This window comes from Strongylocentrotus purpuratus, unplaced genomic scaffold, assembly GCF_000002235.5.
Source record: "Strongylocentrotus purpuratus isolate Spur 01 unplaced genomic scaffold, Spur_5.0 spur5_scaffold_20, whole genome shotgun sequence".
NCBI lineage: Eukaryota > Metazoa > Echinodermata > Echinoidea > Camarodonta > Strongylocentrotidae > Strongylocentrotus > Strongylocentrotus purpuratus.
Genome location: NW_022145606.1, coordinates 22727575 through 22750853, shown reverse-complemented (window position 1 = coordinate 22750853; position 23279 = coordinate 22727575). Strand labels below are relative to the sequence as shown.

General features: G+C 35.5%; 1 protein-coding gene across 1 annotated transcript in view; it reads left to right on the top strand.

Annotated features, from left to right (window-relative positions):
- The window catches only part of LOC100893197, a 47678-nt gene extending 40452 nt beyond the window's left edge, over positions 1-7226 (top strand). The window contains exons 15-16 of the mRNA XM_030993045.1: positions 2055-2154; positions 6256-7226. Of these exons, the coding sequence (XP_030848905.1) occupies positions 2055-2154; positions 6256-6306 (151 nt within the window). The 3' untranslated portion in view covers positions 6307-7226. The remainder of the gene's footprint in view (positions 1-2054; positions 2155-6255) is intronic.
- The last annotated feature ends 16053 nt before the right edge of the window (positions 7227-23279 follow it).

The following is a 23279-nucleotide window of genomic DNA, read 5'->3' as shown; positions in this document are numbered from 1 at the left end:
GTCAACAGTCAGTTCATATCAAGTTTAGATCGGGTTTATTTGTTATAAGTTCCAGGCAGTCCAAGCCCGTCCGTACTCAGTTTAAAACGGTTCTTAACTAGTTCTACCTCGTTCCCAATACGTCCAAACCATTCTAACTAGTCCGCATCTTCATAATAGGGACTTTTAGATTGAGTGGACGAGAACACGACGAACGCCGACTGATCATGCGTGTCAACGTACTCAACTGCCCATGTTGACTACAATCAGAAATCTTTTAGATTGCACTGACGATAAACATGCATGCAGGAAGTAACACTATGAACATGACGAACAAAGAAAGAGGACAAAATATACAGTTCCTCATTCTACCCTCAACAATAGGCCATTTTAATTCGTATTTGTAACCAAATTCAATGCATACTAGTATTCATGATAGTATTTCAGTAGTCAGAATCCGAACTGCATACATCAGTTGTTGCCAGGTTGGACAAACATTATGACTTGACCTACCTAGCAACACTTAATATATGCAGTTGCATTCTGACTATTGAAATACTATTATTCTTATCAGGTGAATGAAATAATTTGTATTGAGGCACTTAACAAAGACGTATGCATTAAATTTGGTTACATTACGAAACTGGCCTATTGCTGTGGTAGAACATCCCTTCACTGCCATTATGTAAAAATTGTAGAACAGGTGAATATGCATGTGACACCTGTTCTTCACATTTTTACACAATAGCAGGGAAAGGACGTTCCTTTGTCTACCTGAGGAACTGTATATTTTATGCGCACGCGGCATATACTAGTACCGGACTAGATTTAGGAAAATCAAGGTTGACGCATTCTCTTTTGCCGACTGAGACGACATGACGCATGCGCAGTGCCTTAAAATGACGTCACACGTTGCAGTCAAAGCTATCGACGGGCAAATCTAAAAGTCCCTATTATCTGATCAGTGAATTTCAATATCATTGTTAAGGCTTGGTACCCCCCCCCCCCCCCACCTTGATCATTCTTCCTCCCCCTCCCCTCCCCTCCCCTTCCCCCTCCCTCTCCCGGAGTTTGTAGCTTTATTAATTGAAGCTTACAACGTCGAATCGTTAATGGAAACGAAAACAACATCTCGTATACAAATCCCGACATGAAAAACAGTTAAGAGTATCTTACGAATTCTCTGTATGTTTCTCTTTCTTATTTTTTCTGTTCTTTGTCTATCTCTTTATTTGTTGTTGAATAAAAGATCATTCTTTACTCGTTTACTCAAAATGTAATTTGATATATTATATTGTGCCTTCTCATGCTTAACTCCTTTCTAATGCGCATTTCTCTTTCCTCATCTTCTTCTCAACCCCACATGCATCTCATCATTTTGTATTATTTTTTGTACCCACGATCTCTCACTTCCTTTTTAGCATCGTCTACTCTTTGTATTTTAACCGTGTTCTTCTATCATTCCCAGGTCGAAATTCCAGTTGATACCAGTTGAAACCAGTAAGGATTTCCAACTGGTATATTCTGGTTTGAACAGGTCTCAACTGGTACCAGTTAAGACCATATTTGATACAATTTGTAAACCAGTATAAATACCAGTTTGAAGTCGAAAAAATAGAATACCACTTGTTACTAGGACTAGTAGATTACTGGTCTCAGCTGTAATACCAGATGCAAACCAGTAGTAAATACAAGTTTGAACTAGGACCTCCTCGTCTCTGCTGGCATTCTCTTTTCCCCCTATTTTGTAGTTCCTTTTGTAGTTCCTTTGGTAGTTAATTTAATTACTCATTATTCCTAAGTATCATTTGAGGTTTTAACACTTGTACAAGCATTGTTTTTTAGTTGACTCCTCTGTTTCCAATATGTGTTTCTACATTTGTTGTAAATGTTTAAAATTGATTTGTATTGTTTTGTTGTAAACATAAATAAATTGAAATTGAATTGAAATTGAATATATATATTCCTGTCTCTTTCTCTATATATTCCCCCTGTCTTTATCTCTCTCGGCTTCTTTCTTTTTTACTCTAACACCCAACACACCTTCCCGCCATCACTCTGTTTTCTGGACAAAGGTTCTACTTGTGTGGTACTAAAAAGGGCGGCAAACTAGAATCTCATCTTAAAGGTCTTCACACATCTCCACGCGGCGACCTCAATGTGCATGTTTATCATGTAAGTATTGATCCACGTTGTGTCCATTGTACACTTTCACTATTTCTTAATTTCGTATGTATAATAAACAAATATACCATGCACTGAGAGGCTCTAGTTAAAATTATGGATCGAGGTGGCAGGAATAGCACTGTCGCCGAGGAAACCATCATTTTAACTAGTGGATTGAAAAAGTGCATGATATATTTGTTTTATATTTTTCAAACCAACCTTCATACTAATAATAGTTATGTTAACTGTCACTGAAGAAGTGTAGAGTGCAGTGAGAGCAGCGCAGACGACAGTACCGCGACCACGACCGACAGCACATTGATCTTGATCGATCGCATATATATGACGTCATCCATGGTATAGTGCTATGGTATAGGTTGCATAGTTTGCATAGTTTGCACAGTGAAAGGCAGTGAATCCCAGGCAATGCCCCGAATTCCCACGTTCTCATTTTAACGCCACCAAATGTCCCTTCTCCAGCTCGCTGTTTTTATAGTGTGCCCTTTCTACACTTTTGTTTTGTCCCTAAAAGGTACCATGACATATTCTACTTAACTGCTATCAAGGCGTCTTCGAACATATCCTCGTTTCTAAATCACGCCCTTTGGAACTCCGTAGACTATTAAAGCAATAAATTGCCATATGTTCACGAATATTACATTTTAGATAATGAAGAGGTTTTCAAAACTCTTTTTATCACTCCTTGTTTACCCGAAACCTAGACTTCCTATGTACCCCCTTTTTAAAACAACTGAGAGCATTTCTTTGATCTAGAATTTTATCCAACATTTTATGCTTTTTATCTTATCACGAACATGTAATATTATATATTAAATGTCTCATCAATTCTTTTATTATGCCTCCGTTACGAAGTAGCCGGTGGCATTATGTTTTCGGGTTGTCCGTCCGTCCGTACGTCCCGTTCTCGTGATCGCGTTATCTCAAGAACCGATTGATGTATTCCTGCCAAACCTAAGTCATGGATGTATCTTGTAGAGACAATGAATTGAACAGATTTTGGGGTCACGAGGTCAAAGGCCAAAGGTCACAGTGCTCATTATGTATGCACAAATAGCTTGTGATCGCGTTATCTCAAGAAACAATTGATGGATTCCTGTCAAACCTAAGTCATGGATGTATCTTGCAGAGCCAATGAATTGATTAGATTTGGGGGTCACGAGGTAAAATGTCACAGGTTTCATTATGTATGCATAGATAGCTTATGATCACATCATTAGAACCGATGGACATTTGTATCATGCTTAGCCAATGAACTGATTAGATGTTGGGGTCATGAGGTCAAAGGTCAACGGTCATTTGGCTCATTATATATGCAAAATAGCTTGTAATCGCATTATCATTAGAACCGACGGACGGATTACCATCAAACTCAAGACATGTATGTCGAAGTTCCATCTAGTTTACCATAAGCTCGTGCTTAAAACTCTACCAGGATTGGTTATTTCATCTAATTATTTGATCTAATCAGTCGAAATACGACTTCCTGTGGAGATTGTCGTGGTCGAGTGGATATGTCACCAGACAGTGGATCACAAGGTCTGAGGTTCGAGTCAAGCCGCGGCACAAATGTCCTTTGGCAAGACATTAATCTACATTTGCCGCAATCGACCCAGATGACCTAAATAAGTACCTGTTATGATTTGAACTTAAAACGCACTGTGCGCTTATAACAGCTGCCGGAACTAAAGCTAGAATGATAATTCCTAAAGCTGTTTGGAAACGCTTTAAAAGGAATATGTAATGTGATATGCGCTATAAGTACAAGAACCGAATATTATTATTATTATTCACTACTCTTGAAATCGCTTCGATCTCTCTCAAAGTAATGTTCAGACCTCCAAAAATGCAACTGCAAAGTATGGGGTAGTATCTTGGACAACATAGAGAAACAAAAATCAATAATTACAAAGTAGGCCGGGATATATAACAATGCCTTTTCACAAAAATTGTATTGTTTCCGCTTTAATGTAAATCTTTGTAGGTGCCCCTTTTCCAACACATATGGACAGCTTCAGAATTGCTCTCAGTCATTTTAAATGAAGAGCACATGTTAGAGAGGCCATTTTCATGGAACAAATCTATGTTTTCTACAAGAAAATGTAGTTAAATATAAATAATGCAATTATGTTTATATACAACCCTGTATGAAACATATCTATTCCGTCATATATAACTAAGAAAATAAAAGTTTATAACATTTTCTAAAGAGAGAAACTTAGAAAGGAGCTTGCATGATACGTCACGGTATTGCAAATTTGTGTTTCACTAATGGCAACTTAACAAATTCATAACTCTCCTATTTTTCAAACTTTCAATAATTTATTTCTCTCAATGTTTCTGCTTATATTAAAAACAACTCAATATCAGGGTGGACTTCCCTTTTAACTTGCGTTTCATCCACAAACACTACCTTCACGCTGGTTTTGCTTAACCCTGTACTTTGCTTTATAGCCCCGTACTATATCATTTACCCCGGACTAACTTTGTTTGGCTTTTCACACACGCTGTTTTAGTCCCGTAGTAGCGCCTATTCCGGAATAAGAAAATTCTCGCTGTTCTCACTGCCCCGGATTAGCTCCATATCATGAATATTCATTAGGGCATTTTCTGCAGCTGCGCTTAAAGGGCCCATGACACCGAAATACAAGCGTATTCCTGTTGGTGTGCAGTCCTGCATAAATCTCATATTTTGATATGTAAACTTCTGAATTTGTTTCATAGATTTTTTAATATTTTTTTAAATATTTTTTTCTTCAAACTTGCTATTAAAGGTCCACCCCAAAACCTCCAGATCTCATTCCCCTTGTGACATCATCTGTCAGTCATCAATGAGCTAACTTGAGAAAGTGGTATGTATCTTTGCCGAAGTCGACAACCTGTTACAATACGTAATACAATAGCAACATACAAGTTGCTATGTCATACATGCTGTAGCATCACCAGGAAAACAAAGACATGATGATGTATCGTACATAATAATGTATCGAAGCATGCAATTAAATTATGAACGTGTGCTAAGCTGGGGGAAATTACACACCATTGTCTATTCTAGAATATAAGTTTAGTCTGACATGTCCGACATAGGAACTTATACAAATTATGTTGCTATTGTCTGTGGTATTGTAACAGGTGGTCAACTTTGGCAAAGTTACATGCAACTTTCTCAAGTTGACTCATTGATGACTGACAGATGATGTCACAAGGGGAATGAGATCTGGAGGTTTTTGGGGTGGAGCTTAGCAAGTTTGAAAGAAAAGAAAAAATCCAAAAATATTTAAAAATCTATGAAACAAATTCAAAAATTTACATATCAAAATATGAGATGTATGCAGGACTGCACACCAACATGAATACACTTGTATTTCGATGTCATGGGCCTTTTAATAACATTGCACAATAAGCACAATAAGCGCGCTTCACATGACCTTTCGCACCGGTAGTGCTTTACGGTAAAATCCTTATTCATGAATACGTCGTCTCTGATTGGACAGTGGGCTCCTTACTTCGCATCCGGCCAGCTGCGATACGCTCCATTGCGTAGTTTCGGACTATTTTTCGTTTCTGTTCTATTTCATTTTCTTGGCACCGCAATTGCGGAGTTAGCAACACAATTGCGGGGTTAGCCCTGCTATTTTGCATGGCTAACTAATCCCATACTGTATTTGGGGCTAGCCCAATTTGGTAAATACGAGCCTGAACAAAAAGTGGAATGAGCTTAACCCCGGACTATAGGTGGGGCTAAGACCCCCCCCCCTAACCCCACCTATAGTACGGGGTTAAGCAAAATTTTGCCAGTGTGAAAACAGTACTCGTATGAGTGGTGTTTAAGTCCCCCGATGATGCCAATATTAATGCCTAGTCGCATGCAATGCTACCTGAGAAAGACCTTGTGTTTCTATATGAAGCAAGCCTGTCATATAACCTAGATCAATTACCAATTATCCTAATGGAATAAGGAATTTGAAAATATCAATTCGCTCATTTGTTAATGTAATTGTTTCCGTCAGCATTAATTTCTTTCTCCAAAACAACTTATGTAATTATGGTATACGTTGTCCTTATTATGATATCACTTTTCTTATTTCTCAGGATGGTAATTTTCAGGATGACAAATCTTATATCATTACTCACACTCGTTGAGTTTCAGCGATGGCTACACACTACCGGTCAAGCTGACCTGTACCATTGCCTTCTACCTGACAAACACCACTATGCTCGTTGAAGGACCTCATACATCATGTCTTATATTGACTAAGTTACACTAATAACTACGATCAAGCGGATATACGTCACTATGTTTAAAGGGACGATCTTTATTGTAAAATTGAAAAAATAGAAAAGAAAGCAGACATACTAATTTCTTTTCGTCTCACCCTGCTCAGAATAAATCGCAAGAACGAACGCGCGCTTTTTCCTTTAGCTTCCACTTATGCTGTCAAGTTTCGGCTTTTTATTAGTTAATGCGATTTACTCCGATGAGACCAAAACGAAAAGCTTTAGTTTGCCTGTTTTCATTGGTTTCACTATGGTTCATGATGTTAAGTACCATGATAATAAACATAAAACACTCGTATATTACGTAATGAATGAATCAGAAAAGTTTTCATCAATGCTTCGGTCAAATTGATTAAAGGTTAGATTTCATATTTAAGTCTATGCAACAGTTCTGGTGTGTATATATCTTATGCCATTTAAGTGCAATTTTATATTACTCCTGTTATTACTCCTGTGATTTCTTGTCATAGGATTTATACGTAATGAGATAAATGCTGGGTATCCTCTTTATTAAAATTAAAATTAAAATTGTCCCTTAACATATATTGATACTGTTGTATACTGCTCTGATACAGCCACATATTACATATGGCACTTGAATCACACTTGAATTGTATATTTTATACTAAAAAGATGGCTATACGTGCTATAACTTTCAAGCCACATCGTTCTCATACTAATGCACTGTTTCATGACCTCAAATTGTTGAATGTTTTTAAATTGCATAAATTATCTATTTGTACTTTTGTGTTTGATTTGATAAATGAACGATTACCTCATTCCTTAAAACATTACAGCAGTATGATACAACATGAATATTCCAAAAGACAAAAAACGGGTCGATAAGTACGTCTTCCTTTATTCTGAACAGACCAAAGAAAGTTTTGTGTTTCGTTTGTTGGAAGTAATTTTTGGAATATGCTTCCTACTGATCTAAGAATTGAGAGATCAAGAACCCTTTTTCGTAACAAACTTACAAAATTACTCTTGTGTGAAAACCAAGAATTATAACCTTGTAATTATATACCGTAAATGTAAATAGCAACCAGTCTTGTTTTTTAAATTGTAATATTATACACAAATCTTATTTTTAGGATTTGGAAACACATTGTGTATTTGTCAATGAACTTTATTTCAGGTTTTAGATAACGAGAGTCAGACTCGACTAGCACATGTGCTATTGTTTACTCTATTTTACCATCGATCACAAACTCATTGTAAATAGTCATTTATTGTTTTACTCTTGAAACTAAAATTATACTTATAACTGTTTTTTAATATTTGTCTAATGTACATGTATATCGCTGTAGAACATGTATTTTTTAAATTCATGTCATGTATTTATGTTATATTGACATTGTCATTGTACATTTATATATATATATATATATATCTTATGTTTCAATGTTTCAATGGTGGTGAATAAATATTCAACTCAATTCAATTCAATTCAATAACGTAAACGTATATCATATAAGCTAACTCCACCCTGTAACTAAACGGAGTGATCACATGAATGTCAATCCAATAAATACAGATAACAAAAAACATTGTTTTAAGTTTGAATTCATCAATAGGCTATCATTTTCACGAGTATTTATTCCCTTCAAATTCAAAACTCGTCTTATGTTTCAATGTTTCAATGGTGGTGAATAAATAAATTCAACTCAATTCAATTCAATTCAATAGCGTAAAAGTACACCATATAAGCTAACTCCACCCTGTAACTAAACGGGGTAAACTCATGACTGACAATCCAAGAAATTCAGATAAAAAACATTGTTTTAAGTTTGATTTCATCAATAGGCTATCATTTTCACGAGCATTTGTATGAATAATTCCTTCCCTTCAAATTCAAAACTCTTCTTGCATGAAAAGTTATGGAAACAATAATGTAAAATCTCATGAATGCTCTCGTGAAATCAAGTGAACTGATAATCAATTGTGTATTAAACATAAAGATATGATTGTAGAACGCAATATGATTTATAATTCATTGATAATATAGGCGAACCGGAGCTATTGTAAGAAAACTACATTTAAAGGAAACCTTTAGGGGAATGTCTATTGAGGTAATCACTATGTGTGATACATACATTGGGAATGTTCGAGAACAACTCTCATTTCGCCGGCTGTGTAGTAATATATGAAAAGGAAGAAAAAACTAGCGAGACGAACTATTTAACTAAAGTTAACATGTATAATAATGTTCAATTTGGTCGAATGAGGTTGTTAAAATAAGCTTGTAGAAATAAGCAGATTTGTTTTAATCAGTGTTATTAGAACTGGCCACATAATTTTCAACAACAAAATTAATTTGAAAATATAAGACTGCTAAAATTACAAAGTTAGGAGACGTGAGATCCACAGGAATATTTTCCTTTCTCTTCCTGTAGTAAAAGTGATGGAACGTGTGATACCTTAACAGTTTGTTCATGGAAAGCAGAGTAGGACTCAAGCGGAATTGACTTTCAAACCCAGTCTTATGGCATTATCGTTTAGTATGATTAATATAGTACCACCACAGAAACGTTGGTAAATAGTAGTAGCAATTTTAGGAGTTAAAGTAGTAGAAGTAGAAAAACTTAAAACTTAATGTAATATAATGTTAAGAAGAAGAGGAAGAAGAAGAAAGAGAAAGAAAAATGAAGACAAAAAGGTTGTAGCAGAGGTAGTAATAAATGTCTGATTTACATAGAGAGACTAATTGTTTTATTTGTTCAACATTTCAATTGCTTTGTTTACTTTTGTTGAGACTCTCCCAATGAGGGTACCCTTCGGACGAAAATAATATATTTTTGCGTTATTTTGTCATTAGTCATGTATAACAGTTCGGATTATTCATGATATTTTCTTTCTATAACTTGTGTAACTTACTGCCTGTACTAAACAAATATAATATTAACATGTTACAAGTACGTGTTGCCTCAATGATGTATATTGGATATGTGGTTGTTAGCTATATAGATAATATATGTGTATATTAACGCACATATATGTATATATATACATATATATGTGTGTGTTATATGTGTGTTATATGTGTGTTAATATAAATATTGCAAGTTTCATGCTACCATTTTCCAATTGTTTAGTATTCAAGTTTTTCAAGTACACATATTTTCGGAAGGCATCTTCCTTCTTCAGGTTAAAAACAAGAAGTATATTTTAATAAACAGTACTTTAATACAATATGATGAACAGTTTATATGTTATTGATATAAATATAATAACTATATAGCTTGTGGATTGCGACAATAATATTTATGAAAGACACTCCTGAAGATTTTAGGAGTGCATTCAAGTTTGATATTTCGATTGATTTCGAATATTACTGCTTTATGGATATACGACTGTATACTTCATTAAAATAACAAAAACCCGCAAATGATTAAACGTGTTGTTTCTCATGGTAACAGGAAAGGGACACATGCACCATGGTCACCATTTAACCGTTGTATTGAACAATACCGTTAACTATGAAAACATTAGTACCATCGCTTTATCATGGTTCTATCATGTAACGTTTACAGTCATAGTATGTACTATGCAATTAAGAATTCAATTAGAGAAGCGAAGCTTGTGATAATTTAGGTCCCCTTAACAAACTTACTTACACATATAAAAAGAAGGGTGACAGGGAAAGAGAGAGAGAAGGAACGAATGAAGAAGGGACCAAGATGAGGATGATGTGCAATTAGAAGAGAGAAAAGGGGTACAACTAAGATAAAAGTTGGACAAAGATGTAGATAAGGAGAAAAAACTACATTGTGTTACTAAGATTACTATATGCCAAATAAGGGATAGAACTAAATTTTTAGCTGTTCCTATTCACACTTGGGATAATGCACATATGATGGTGTGTATGTGTGTGTGTGTGTGAGAGAGAGGTAGTTGGTGTATGTGTTTTCATAGTGTGATCTCTCCTTTTGTGTGTTTTGTGGGTCTGTAGCACAGTCAGTCTATAAACTATCGCAGAAATTGTTTCATTGTCAGAAAATGCAATACATTTTCAATAATTTATTGCATTTAACCCCGGTGCCTAACATTAAAAAAAAATCTGTGTGCCCATGCCTTGAGCCATTATGCATGGCCGTCCAGAGGATTGTTTTATGTTGGGGACCGGGGTAAAATGCAATAAATTATTGAAAATTTATTGCATTTTCTTTTTTTTTTAATTTATGGAAACTGCCCCTACCCTAGCCCCCGCTGCGTACAGTCATGGTTCAGTGACAAAACAATGGCCTCGTAACTGTGAGGCCCCAGGATCAAAACCGTGTCGATGTGCTATATTAGTGCCCTTTTGTGGGGCATTAATCCTCATTACTGTCATTTATGACTTGAGAGCGTAGGGCCCCTAATTAAAAAGCATAGTAGCATACACATGCTTTAGCAGTTCCGCAAAACACACATTGGCAAGTTATTATTCAATACAATCTGAGAATGTATACTATTATCTATATCTATTATTTTTAAATAATTTGTAAAATAATTCCATAAATTGGGGTAAAACTAAAATATTCCACCTTTATGAGCGACAGTGTATATACATAACACACACATAAAGGTACATAGGAAATGATGCAAATTTACTTTGTTTCAAATCTACGACTGTAAAAACGTACATGTATGGCATCTGTACAAGAAGATATATAAACAACATATTATGAAGCTGTATATGGCAAGTGATCTATTTGGTACTTGATTACCGAGATTGTGGTAAAAGCAAACATGAATTTCATCACAGATGTCCAAACATTTGATGAGTCAATCAGTATGAAGGGGCGAGTTGTTCTAGCGCCACCTTGTGACTGATTTAGTAATACACCACATGAGCTAGCCCATCAAAACAGTACATTTGGTCGCGCTCGATCCGGGTTGGCCAAACTGTCCTATAGTCAACAACATTGGAAAGGATTGTTGTCGAGCGCCCTCTTACTATGTCCTAGGCTTTATAAAGATTAGGCTACGATTAGATTTAAGATAAGAAGAGACATGTGACCAGACACCAGAAAACCACGAAAATATCACATGGTCATATTTTAAGCTAGAGCTCATTTAATATATTACTGGTCAGCATGATGGACTTTCAGTATTTAGCTCTTCCTGAAACAGTATACTTTGTGTATATAATTTCAAAATTATGAAACTTCTCACTGCATTAAAGCGATTGGGTAACTGTGTCTCAGATTCTGAAACAAAATCATGCAGATAGATAGATAGAGAGAGAGAGAGGGAGAGAGGGAGAAAGCGAGAGAAACAACATGTGATAGACAGATATGATTTCCAACAAGATATTATCATAGAGGCAGTGCAAATATCAAGGAATATATTTACAGTTTCTATCGCTCAAGACCGCTATAGTGAAGGTTATGAATTAGAAACAGTGGAGTGCATTAGGGGGTTCCTGCCCCCGGTCTAGACTTCCAGCGAGGGGCTCTGTCTCAGTGACCCTAGGGGGACCATAAGGCGTTCCCATGGACCTCATCCGTAAAGATAGAAGCAGTTCACAATACAACCATATATTATATCGTAGGCTAATTGCGGGTGCACCATGTGAGAGAGAGAGGATTGAGGAGTGCTGAAAAGGACCCTCGGTAATCTTTCTTGAGGTTTTTGTAGTCCTGAAAAGGACTGTTGGTATAGTCTTGAAAAAAGACTGTTGGTTATCTTTCTTAGCTTATAGTTCTAAGGAGGACTATGGCGCTTGGAGAGGATGAGTGGCGGGATGCACCCGCAAGCCTATATCTACATCACCATGCAAGCCAACACTTACAAACAGCATCCAACCATATATTGTTTACAAAATCCACTCACTCAATATTTCGCAAAACCATGGATTTTCTCTTTAATCTCTTGCTCGATCATTCATTTGATTTATTTTCTCTTGTTTCTTATTGATTTCTTTCTTGGTTTCACATCTACTAATTCAACTAACTCACCAACGTTTCTCCCTCTTTCTCTCTCACTCTCTCTCTCTAATACTCCCTCTCTCTCTCTCTCTCTCTCTCTCACCCATTCACTCACAATTAATACTCACCCCCCCCCCCCGTTCTCTCTCTCCTCCATCGACGCACACACTCAGTTAATCCCTGTCTTCATTTACCCCATCCAGCATATTGTTCACGGCGCATGCGTACACCTTCATCGCCCATGTGGGCTGCGCGGAAACACACACAGAAACACACGCACAAACACACACACTTGTTTTCTTTCTGTAGTTTTGTTGTGTTCCTCCAAATATGTAATACAAACAACAACATACTTTGAATTAAAAAAAAAAGGTTTTAATATTTACTACTTATGCATAAACATAATTAAACAAAAACTAACTTGCAGTATATATAACTGAGCAACAAAATAAACTTAAAGCCCCACTGCACTACTTATAGCTACTTGCGCCCTTTATACAGCTAACAATGCCTCAGCGGTATCCGTTTATTCCCATGATGTATTTTTGTTTATGTTATTCGAGAGCTGATTTCATAAGTAACCACCTGCCAGTGACCTTGCAGGAAAGTCTAATTCCTCCATGCCAAAATAATGCAGAGGGGCTTTAAAGTACATACACATACTTTATAAGTCAATTATTACATGTTATTCACTTATATTTTAAACAGAATCTGGAGGTTATTTTACTGGTACAAAGTCCTGCTCCTCCCTGCCCCCACACACCCTCAGTTTTTTTAAAAGTAATTTTGTTTTATATCTCCAATTGTGTAATACAAACATACTTAAACAAAAACTCATATGCAATATATATAACTGAGCAATAATTGAAAATAAACTTTAAGTACATAAACATAAGTTATAAGTCAATTTACTTATTATTCACTTATAATACGAACAAATATTATTAAAAACACACTCACTCACACACACACACACACACCCACCCACACGCACACACACACATACATACACACATGACTCACTCAGTCTATTTAACATCAGCTTAATGGTTAAATTCCCTCCGAGGTTCAAGTATCTGGGTTCACTCGTATATTATATTAGCGAGGGATGCTTGTATCAAAGCGGAACGAAGTAATACCCAAATATGGACATGCTGACACTTCAAATAGTTTTCCATTGTAATTCTACTCTAAAGATTCTATTCGTCAAATATGTTTTTGAGCTTCTAAGCACCCACGCTCCTCCGGGTACAATAAGGGATTACAGATTTTCTTTTTTCTAAGTCAAATCTACCAGCGTGAACATCATTACAAATGATTTCAATCGAGGTACGTTTCCTTTCAGAATTTTTCTTTCATATGTGTTTTTCCTTCTTCTGTTTACCTTGTTACAAGCCCAGTCGTATGAAATATCTTATTCACCTACGATACTGTGACATGATAAAAAGTGGTGCCAGTCCGTATTTCATGGTATGACTAAAAATGGGGATCGAACATTGATAAGTGTGGTTTCCTGGCAAAGTCACTCTTTTGACTCAATCTGTCTTTTCTCTCTTTTCTTTAAGAAATCCTGGGTCCATGATTAAACCCATATCATTCATGGTATTCGTGGTATGGCTACAATAATTTGAAAGAATATTAAAATAATGCCTCTTACACGTGAACATGGTCAATCTTACCATGTCATTCGTAGCAATGATCTTCTTTATGCAGAATATTTAGTTGATTAACCCTCCCCATACAAGTCAAGAAAATAATTGCCCATCAGAATGCCTAAGGACGTCTGAGTTCAATCATTGTTTGCTTGGTGTGTTTGGACCAGCAAACATAACACATTTCCCGTATAAACTATATACGCACACACCCATACATTCTCCTCTTAGCTTTCCGTTACTTCATTTTTATCTGAATTCAATATAAGAACAGTACTAATAATTCTTCAACAAATTATTCTTACATATCATAATGTCATTATTCGTTAATTGTGTACATATACAATTCACATATGACGCTCAACACACACACAAAAACAAAAACAAATCATTTATATTATGAGGCACATTATAACCCCTCCCTTACTACCCACACCATAACATAATCCTCTGTGTGCCCATGCCTTGAGCCATAATGCATGGCCGTCCAGAGGATTTTTTTTATGTTGGGGACCGGGGTAAAATGCAATAAATTATTGAAAATTTATTGCATTTTCTGTGTTTTTTTTAATTTATGGAAACTGCCCCTACCCTAGCCCCCGCTGCGTACAGTCATGGTTCAGTGACAAAGTAATGGCCTCGTAACGGTCAGGATCAACACCGTGTCGATGTGCTGTATTAGTGCCTTTTTGTGGGGGCATGAATCCTCATATTGCATTTTCTGTGTTTTTTTTAATTTATGGAAACTGCCCCCTACCCTAGCCCCCGCTGCGTACAGTCATGGTTCAGTGACAAAGTAATGGCCTCGTAACGGCCAGGATCAACACCGTGTCGATGTGCTGTATTAGTGCCTTTTTGTGGGGGCATGAATCCTCATTACTGTCATTTATGACTTAAGGGCATATGTCCCCTAGTTGATAAACATAGAAGCATATACATACTTTAGCAGTCACGCAAAACACACATTGGCAAATTACGATTCAATAAAAACTGAGAATGTATACTATTATCTAGATCTTTTATTTTTAAATTATTTTTAAAATAATTCCATAAATTGGGATTTAAAAAAAAATTATTCCATCTTTAGGAGCGACAGTGTATAGGAAAATAGTTGTAAAGGGTACATGAGCATTTGTCTACATCAATAACCCACTTCTTGTGATGGCCAATATTAAACTGATTGAATCTTTGCGCAGCATAAAACGTATGACCATTCGGTACAACTGTCTGAAAATTAAGACTATTACTTTTGGGCTATATAGCCCTAAAGTTAATTTGACAACTAATAGTCATTATTTTCCCACTTGAAGACATTTTCAAGCCCAACCTTTTTTTAGGGAAGTTCTAAATTAGTATTATCTTCCAAATGCAGTTGGAATTTAAGTTTTTCATTTTTTTGGCCTGCAAAAGGGACATAGTACCTTTAAAGAAGTTGAACCTGAATATCATGTAAAGTGTCATGAACAAAAACCAAAATGTTGTTTTCATTTTTCACTCCAGTTTCATGTAGGTCTGAGTTTTCTCGTATTTTGTATTAGCGAGGAATGTTTCTATTAAAATGGAACGAAGTAATACGCAAATTTGGACATGCTTACTCTTCAAATAGTTTTCCATTGTAATTTTACTCTTAAGAATCTATTCGAAAACATGTCTTTGAGCTTCTAAGCACCCAGGCTCCTCCTGTTACAATCAGAGATTATAATATGATTATTTGTTTGTGTAATACCTTCCAGCGTGAACATCATTACAACAGATTTCAATCAAGGTACGTTTCCTTCGGAATTTTCCTTTCATATGTGTTTTCTTTCTTCTGTTAACCTTGTAACGAGCCCAGCCGTATTAACTATGTTATTCAGCTACGATACTGTGACATGATATAAAGAGTCTGCCAGTCCGTATATCATGGTATTCATGGTATGACTAACTATACCTCTTCCCTTACTACCTTTACCATGCAAATTACACACACGCAAATTACAAACACACCCTTTTGTTTCTTCAATATTTTTTTCATTGATATCAAAAAATACAAATCAATCTTAGAAATAAAATACAGTTGTTTTTTTATCTTGACATGAGTTCAAAATATTTGCATTAAATAGATTGTACGATTGAAGAAAACAAAAATGAAATCAGTTGTAACATAAAACAAATAACCCAATACAACTAAACACACTATTGCCCCCTCCATGCCACGAACACACCACCCGACCACACTTCCACAAATATACCACACACTGTTCCTAGCTTCCTCAGAATACCCCAAATTTGAGCGACAGAAATATTCTATTACAACCATAAAACAACAAATTAAACGAGGCTACAATAGCCCGGTGTTAAAAGTTCATGAAAACTTCACTTGTTCCCACATTTATACGTGTAAGGCTAATTTACCCGCCCTCCATTCGATAATCTTTTCTTCTTCCCTAAATTCCAACAGTCCTTTTTTAAACTCACCCAAAGAAAATATTACGGACTTTCCCTTGCATCTATATATCCAATATGTCATTGCAAAAACAATTGTATTAAATATCTTTATTCGTGGGGAATTGCCGGACAACCCTAAATGAATGTCTACCCAGTCCATAGACCTTAATTCCCTTAGCTCAAACTTAGCTTCTACATTCTGCCATAACCTTTGAACTTGTACACACTGTCAGAACAAGTGTAAATATGTTTCAATATTTTGCCTACAAAATAAGCACAAGTTATCTTCAACAAATCCGATTCTGAATAAGTGTTCTCTGTTGTATATTGCTCCATGAAGCCGTTTTTTATACTGAATTTCTCTTGGTCTGTTAACAAGAGTAACTTTCATAAGCCTATTAAATATCTACCTACATATCTCATTTGAAAAATCTGAAAATTCCCGTCCATCTTGAATCTTCAAAACAAATACATTTTGTAACTTCTCTAAAAAGATATTCAAATACCTTCCTTGATAATACATATCTAAGGACTTTAACAGTACTGTTAAACTGCATTAAAATATCATACTCTTTTACATCCACTAAACTCCAGTTATCCTTTTTTTCCGCTTCTCAAAATACCTTCCCCAATATTCCATGTATCAACAATTTTGTTTCCTTTTAACCCCAAATGTTGAAAAATGAGATATCGACCGCATGCCATTTTCAGCAGAAATATCTTGAACTGATATTATATTGCTTTAAACAACTCCTCATCAAAAATAATTTTCTTTTGTAATAAGAAATTGTTATTGTTAAAAATAATTAGATGATTGTCCTACAACCTTCTAACTCTTCCCACACACAGGCACATAACACACATATAAACATAGACACACACACACACACACACACACCATAGCAATGCATTCCTCTTCATGCACACCTACAATCAGCATGGCTGAGGACAGACATGACAAAGAAAAGACAAAGTAAGGCTAGGGCTTACACCAGGCTTCTAGTTTTTTCTCCTTCATTTGAACTTCATAAATGCTTTCTCAAACATTGTTGGGCAATTATCATCGAGTTTGAATTCCTAACTTTAGGAGAAATTTCCTTAGATTTAGGTTATAATAAATAACCATATGTATAACAATTATAATAACACGAAACAAACCCTGGCACAAGCCCCCCCCCCCCCCCCTCCTCCCCTCCAAAAAAAAAAAAGATGTTTACATTTGCAACAGTATATTTGAAATTGTCTAGATTAGCTAGTTTAGTAGATGTAAGTGATTGAATAGTTGGAAAAGTACTCAGATGCAATGGCAGTGTATATGTATTGAAGTCCCCTCTCACCCCCTCCCACCTGTTATCATCTAAAGTAGCGTCTTTCTCTCTTTTTTGTCTGGAAAAAGACTAAGGTTTCCACGTGTTGAGGGGATCGGACTTCCAAGGCCACTTCATCACGTGATATTATTTGCATCACAATGTCCATCAGCAGCGACTCTCAGTTAGAAATGGCCTTCTTGTATTTGATTGGTTAGCTCTGGTTATATGTATTTCCATCTGGTTTCGTTCACATGATCCAACTGCATGCATCAGGTTAAGACCCACGAAGCTCGTGTCGTTCATTCCATGCGGATTATCCGTAAATTCTACATGAAAATCTGATGGATCGAATCATGCTTATGCAAGGAAATCTCCATTCGATTGATTGCTAGGTCAATTCCTTCGACACACTGAATGTTTCGGCATCTGTCAAACCGGATTCATGACCAGTTGTTGCCAGTTACTTTTATTCAAACTGTGTAAGGTTAAGTGTGAATCCTTTTAACCGAGTTGAAATTGGATAAATATCTTCGAGCGGAGGACTCGACGCCTGAATTCATGATTCATTTCGTATTTAGTAGGATCTAGACAAACAGTGAGTATTATATATAATTCTGACGGGTTGCCTCTAAAACTTGTTATTCCAAGCGATAGCCACTCTATAAGCTCATCGGAATAGAGTTTATACGTATATATTGCAGAAACCCTAATCCTTAGTAAATTCCATTTCAATTTGACTAATTGTTATTGGTATGGTGAGAATGACGAGAAGGTGGAATATACACACATTGGCATGTCTGAAGTTTCTTGAATCTATACCTGGGCAAAGATAAGGAATTTTGGCTCTGGTAACGAATGGATGGAACATCATCTCGTTCGAAGCGGTTCCCCCAAAATCCTCAGTAGGATATTCCACTTTGCATTTAATGTACCTAAACATGGTCTTCCCGTTGAAGATTTGTCGTTGCTGTTGATGATTATGGTGATGATTTAAGATCTAATGTCGTAAGAGACCAAATTCAACATTCAGGCAATGTTGGGCAATTTGCATCATAGATGTCATACTCGATCAGAGACTGTGGTGACGTGGCACTTCGAAAAATGTGTCTTTTTTCATTAGGTGTTACCATGGATTTACACAAGATATGCCATATATTTTCATGCCAGCTTGTAGTTCTTTTTATCTCCACTCAGTATTTGTTTACGGCTTGAAAATTGACACAAGAATTGTGATAAAGTGGTTATTTCTGTGAAGAGAGACAAGCTTAACGCTTTTTTGAAAAACAGCTTTGTGTATAATTTTGCCTCTATAATTTATATATTTTAGCATTATATCAATTGGTAATTGGATATATTTTCTGAGTAACATGTTGTCCTTTAATCAGGAACAAAAAATTAAACACAGATACAAGTGCTACAAAAATATATGCCCACATTCCGATCATTAAATTTTGTCCGGAATTTCCTGTAGTGTCCGTAGCAGTGTAATTCCTGTTATGTGAACATGTTTTCAAAGTTCTTATATACTTTGCTTTGTGTAGCTACCTCCGGGGACTAGCTGAGGTATAATAAAATTCAGCTAAGCATTACAGTTTGTTTTTTTGCAATTTAATAAATGGCAATTGTAGTGTCCGTAACGTATGTAGTGTCCGTAACACAACTTACACAAGTGTGTGGTGGTCTAAAAATACAGCTTGATAACTAAATACTACGAATTTGTAATTCAAATTTGATTTGATACAGTTGCTCTTCTGAATGAATAACACAGATTCTCTTTTCATGGAAGGTTTTCTCCTAGATATGATATTACGCAAACAAATAAGCTATTTTCCATAAATTGAATTTAAAATATTTTAAAAAAAATGACTTACGACTAATTCCATATCAATATTTTATTTAAATAATATTAGTTAGATGAAATTAAGTATCAAATTAAATGCATCATTGTGTTTTAGTTTCAATATCGAGGGTAGAAAAGAGTAGGAGCCAGTGTTACGGACACTACAGAAGGAGTAATATCAAGGCCTGCAAGCCAAACTGTACCTCTTTTTCTGGATGACTGTGTTCTAAAATAAATGTTAACATTGTAAAAGCTGTCTATGTCATCGAATATGTATGATGCATGAGAAAATACAACATTTTAATGATTTAATTGCCTACCTACAAAATGTATAAGTCACTTCATTGTATTTTATGTCCACACACACATAAACACCTGGGCACACACCAGTACGTGTATGACTCGTGTCTCCTGAGGACTATGGAAAAATACCTTCTTTTGAGGACACCCCTTTGAGGGGATTAACATATACAATATGAAATATCTCATCGTCTACGTTTTTGCTCACAATTTCTCTCGATAAATTAAGCATACTTTTTGATGGAGAGAGACTTTTAGATTTACACGAAGACAATGTAGATTGCTACGGTCGACGTCCTTTTAATGCACTGCCTTGAATTGACGTCACACGTATCAGTACACGCAAATCTAAAAGTCCCTAATGCCTTCTTGCGCACACCTTACAGCTAAAGCAGTTGGAGAGTCGTCGGCAACGCGCTGCATTTAAACTGGCGATATTCTACCACGCTTTAAGACTAATCAATAGGATATTAAGGCAAATTTAGTTCATATACGTAGTTTTTATCACTTTCTGTTTGAGATAAAGACAATCGATACCAAAACTCCCCCCCCCCCCCCAAAAAAAAAGGATTCAGTTTGGAAACCGCTAGTAATTTCAGAAGATCTACTTGGCACTACACCTTTTGACACAGATGGGACTGACCCCTCATGTATATTCATAAACTTCATGCGTGTTTTGAGACCTTTTAATTAAGTTTTAAAATGGTACTTTGATACATAAATTTAACAATTATATTTTAGCTTATAAACTATCAATACTATGCCTTTTTCCCTTTACTTTCATTTAGATGTTCATTAAAGATATCACCGAATTATTTTTATATCTAAAATAGCAAATAGCACAAAAGAAGATAATCAAACAGGAGGCTGGCGTAAAAAGAATGCTTTCAGGGACGAGAAAACTAGGAATAATGTTTACTTGGCCTTAGTGTGGAAGAAAACGAAAGCACCGATGTCTCTTGAATAATAGTTCTTCAAATTGTTCAAGCATAATTGGGTCCTTGTGTAGTGTAGTTGGGTAGTGATAACATGTTGATATTGACACTCTTTTTCACAACTATTCGAGACATGACGTATTTCAATTTCATTCGTTTTTGGCATAAAAAAATAACTCGTACACAATAACAATCTGTCTGTCCCTCCTTCATCCATCCATTTAGTCGTTCTCTCTCTCTCTCTCTCTCACACACACACGTTTCTGTTCACAAAATCAAACGCTTTGCAGATTTTCACAAAGCACACGTACAAATATACCAGTGTTTTGAGAGTGAATAGATGGTCGTTAGTTCTTAAAGGGGAAGTCCACCCTGAAATTAAGTTAGTTTTAATAGGAGTAGAAAAATGAGAGAAACAAGTCAGTGAAAGTTTGAGCAAATTCCGATTAAAAATAAGGAAGTTAGGATTTTTGAAGTTGTGATTAATCAAACACAAATTGGCAACTCTATGACGTATCATGCGAGCTCAACTTCCATTTGCTCAGTACTAAAAAAATCTAAAATTTTCATTTTCCCTCAAGAAAAATTTCAACCATACATGCACCCTAAATATAATAATTGCAAATATGTTTCTATTCTCCCCCTGCAAGGAACAAATATATATTCCGTCATCAATAACGAAGAAAACATGATTTTATGGAATATTATGCACAAAGCAAATGAAGGAGAGCTCGTATAATAAGTCACAGAGTTGCCAATTTGTATTTGATTGATCATAACTTTAATAATTCATAACTTTCTTATTTTCATTCAGAATTTGTTAAACTTTCACTCACCTGATTTTCTTATTATTCTGCCTCTATCGAAACTAACTTATTTTGGGGGTGGACTTTCCCTTTAAAGGTTAACTCAATTAGTGGTTTTTATGTTGTTTACTTCAAAGATTTTAATTCATAGACTATTTTTGAATTTTTTTTAAAGGGAATTTGTAAGGGCTATTCTTTTTTGGGAGGGAGGGGTTTTTACTGTCTCTTCCTTTGTATAATGGTTTCATGAGATTATTCCTTCAAAATATGTATGGGTATATACCCGTGTTTAAGATTGAAAAATATCTAAACATTTGTTATCTCTTCCATCAACCTACACAACAAAGATCATATTTCATTTAATAATTAACAATCAACGAAGCTAAATCTTACATATACTCGGTATAGCCACAATCAGGGTGCAACTATTTTACCTACAGTGTTACGCATCTCTCCTGGAACACAAAGTCGTTTAATCAAATGTCTTGTGGCCTGAAATGTTGGACCATATGAGTTCTTCATCAGGCAGCAACTTTTGTTTGAATTTATTTTGTGTTGGCTGTGTAAGAATGGTAATAGAGGGCAAGAAATACCACTTTTTGGCTGTTACGCATTTGCACTTCGAAAATGTGTCTTTTTTCATTAGGTGTTACCATGGATTTACACAAGATATGCCATATATTTTCATGCCAGCTTGTAGTTCTTTTTATCTCCACTCAGTATTTGTTTACGGCTTGAGAATTGACCCAAAAATTGTGATACAGTGGTTATTTCTGTGAAGAGAGACAAGCGTAACGCTTTTTTGAAAAACAGCTTTGTGTATAATTTTGTCTCTATAATTAATATATTTTAGCATTATATCAATTGGTAATTGGATATATTTTCTGAGTAACATGTTGTCCTTTAATCAGGAACAAAAAATTAAACACAGATACAAGTGCTACAAAAATATATGCCCACATTCCGATCATTAAATTTTGTCCGGAATTTCCTGTAGTGTCCGTAGCAGTGTAATTCCTGTTATGTGAACATGTTTTCAAAGTTCTTATATACTTTGCTTTGTGTAGCTACCTCCGGGGACTAGCTGAGGTATAATAAAATTCAGCTAAGCATTACAGTTTGTTTTTTTGCAATTTAATAAATGGCAATTGTAGTGTCCGTAACGTATGTAGTGTCCGTAACACAACTTACACAAGTGTGTGGTGGTCTAAAAATACAGCTTGATAACTAAATACTACGAATTTGTAATTCAAATTTGATTTGAAACAGTTGCTCTTCTGAATGAATAACACAAATTCTCTTTTCCTGGAAGGTTTTCTCCTATATATGATATTACGCAAACAAATAAGCTATTTTCCATATATTGAATTTAAAATATTTTAAAAAAATGACTTACGACTAATTCCATATCAATATTTTATTTAAATAATATTAGTTAGATGAAATTAAGTATCAAATTAAATGCATCATTGTGTTTTAGTTTCAATATCGAGGGTAGAAAAGAGTAGGAGCCAGTGTTACGGACACTACAGAAGGAGTAATATCAAGGCCTGCAAGCCAAACTGTACCACTTTTTCTGTACGTGTATGACTCGTGTCTCCTGAGGACTACGGACAAATACCTTCTTTTGAGGACACCCCTTTGAGGGGATTAAAA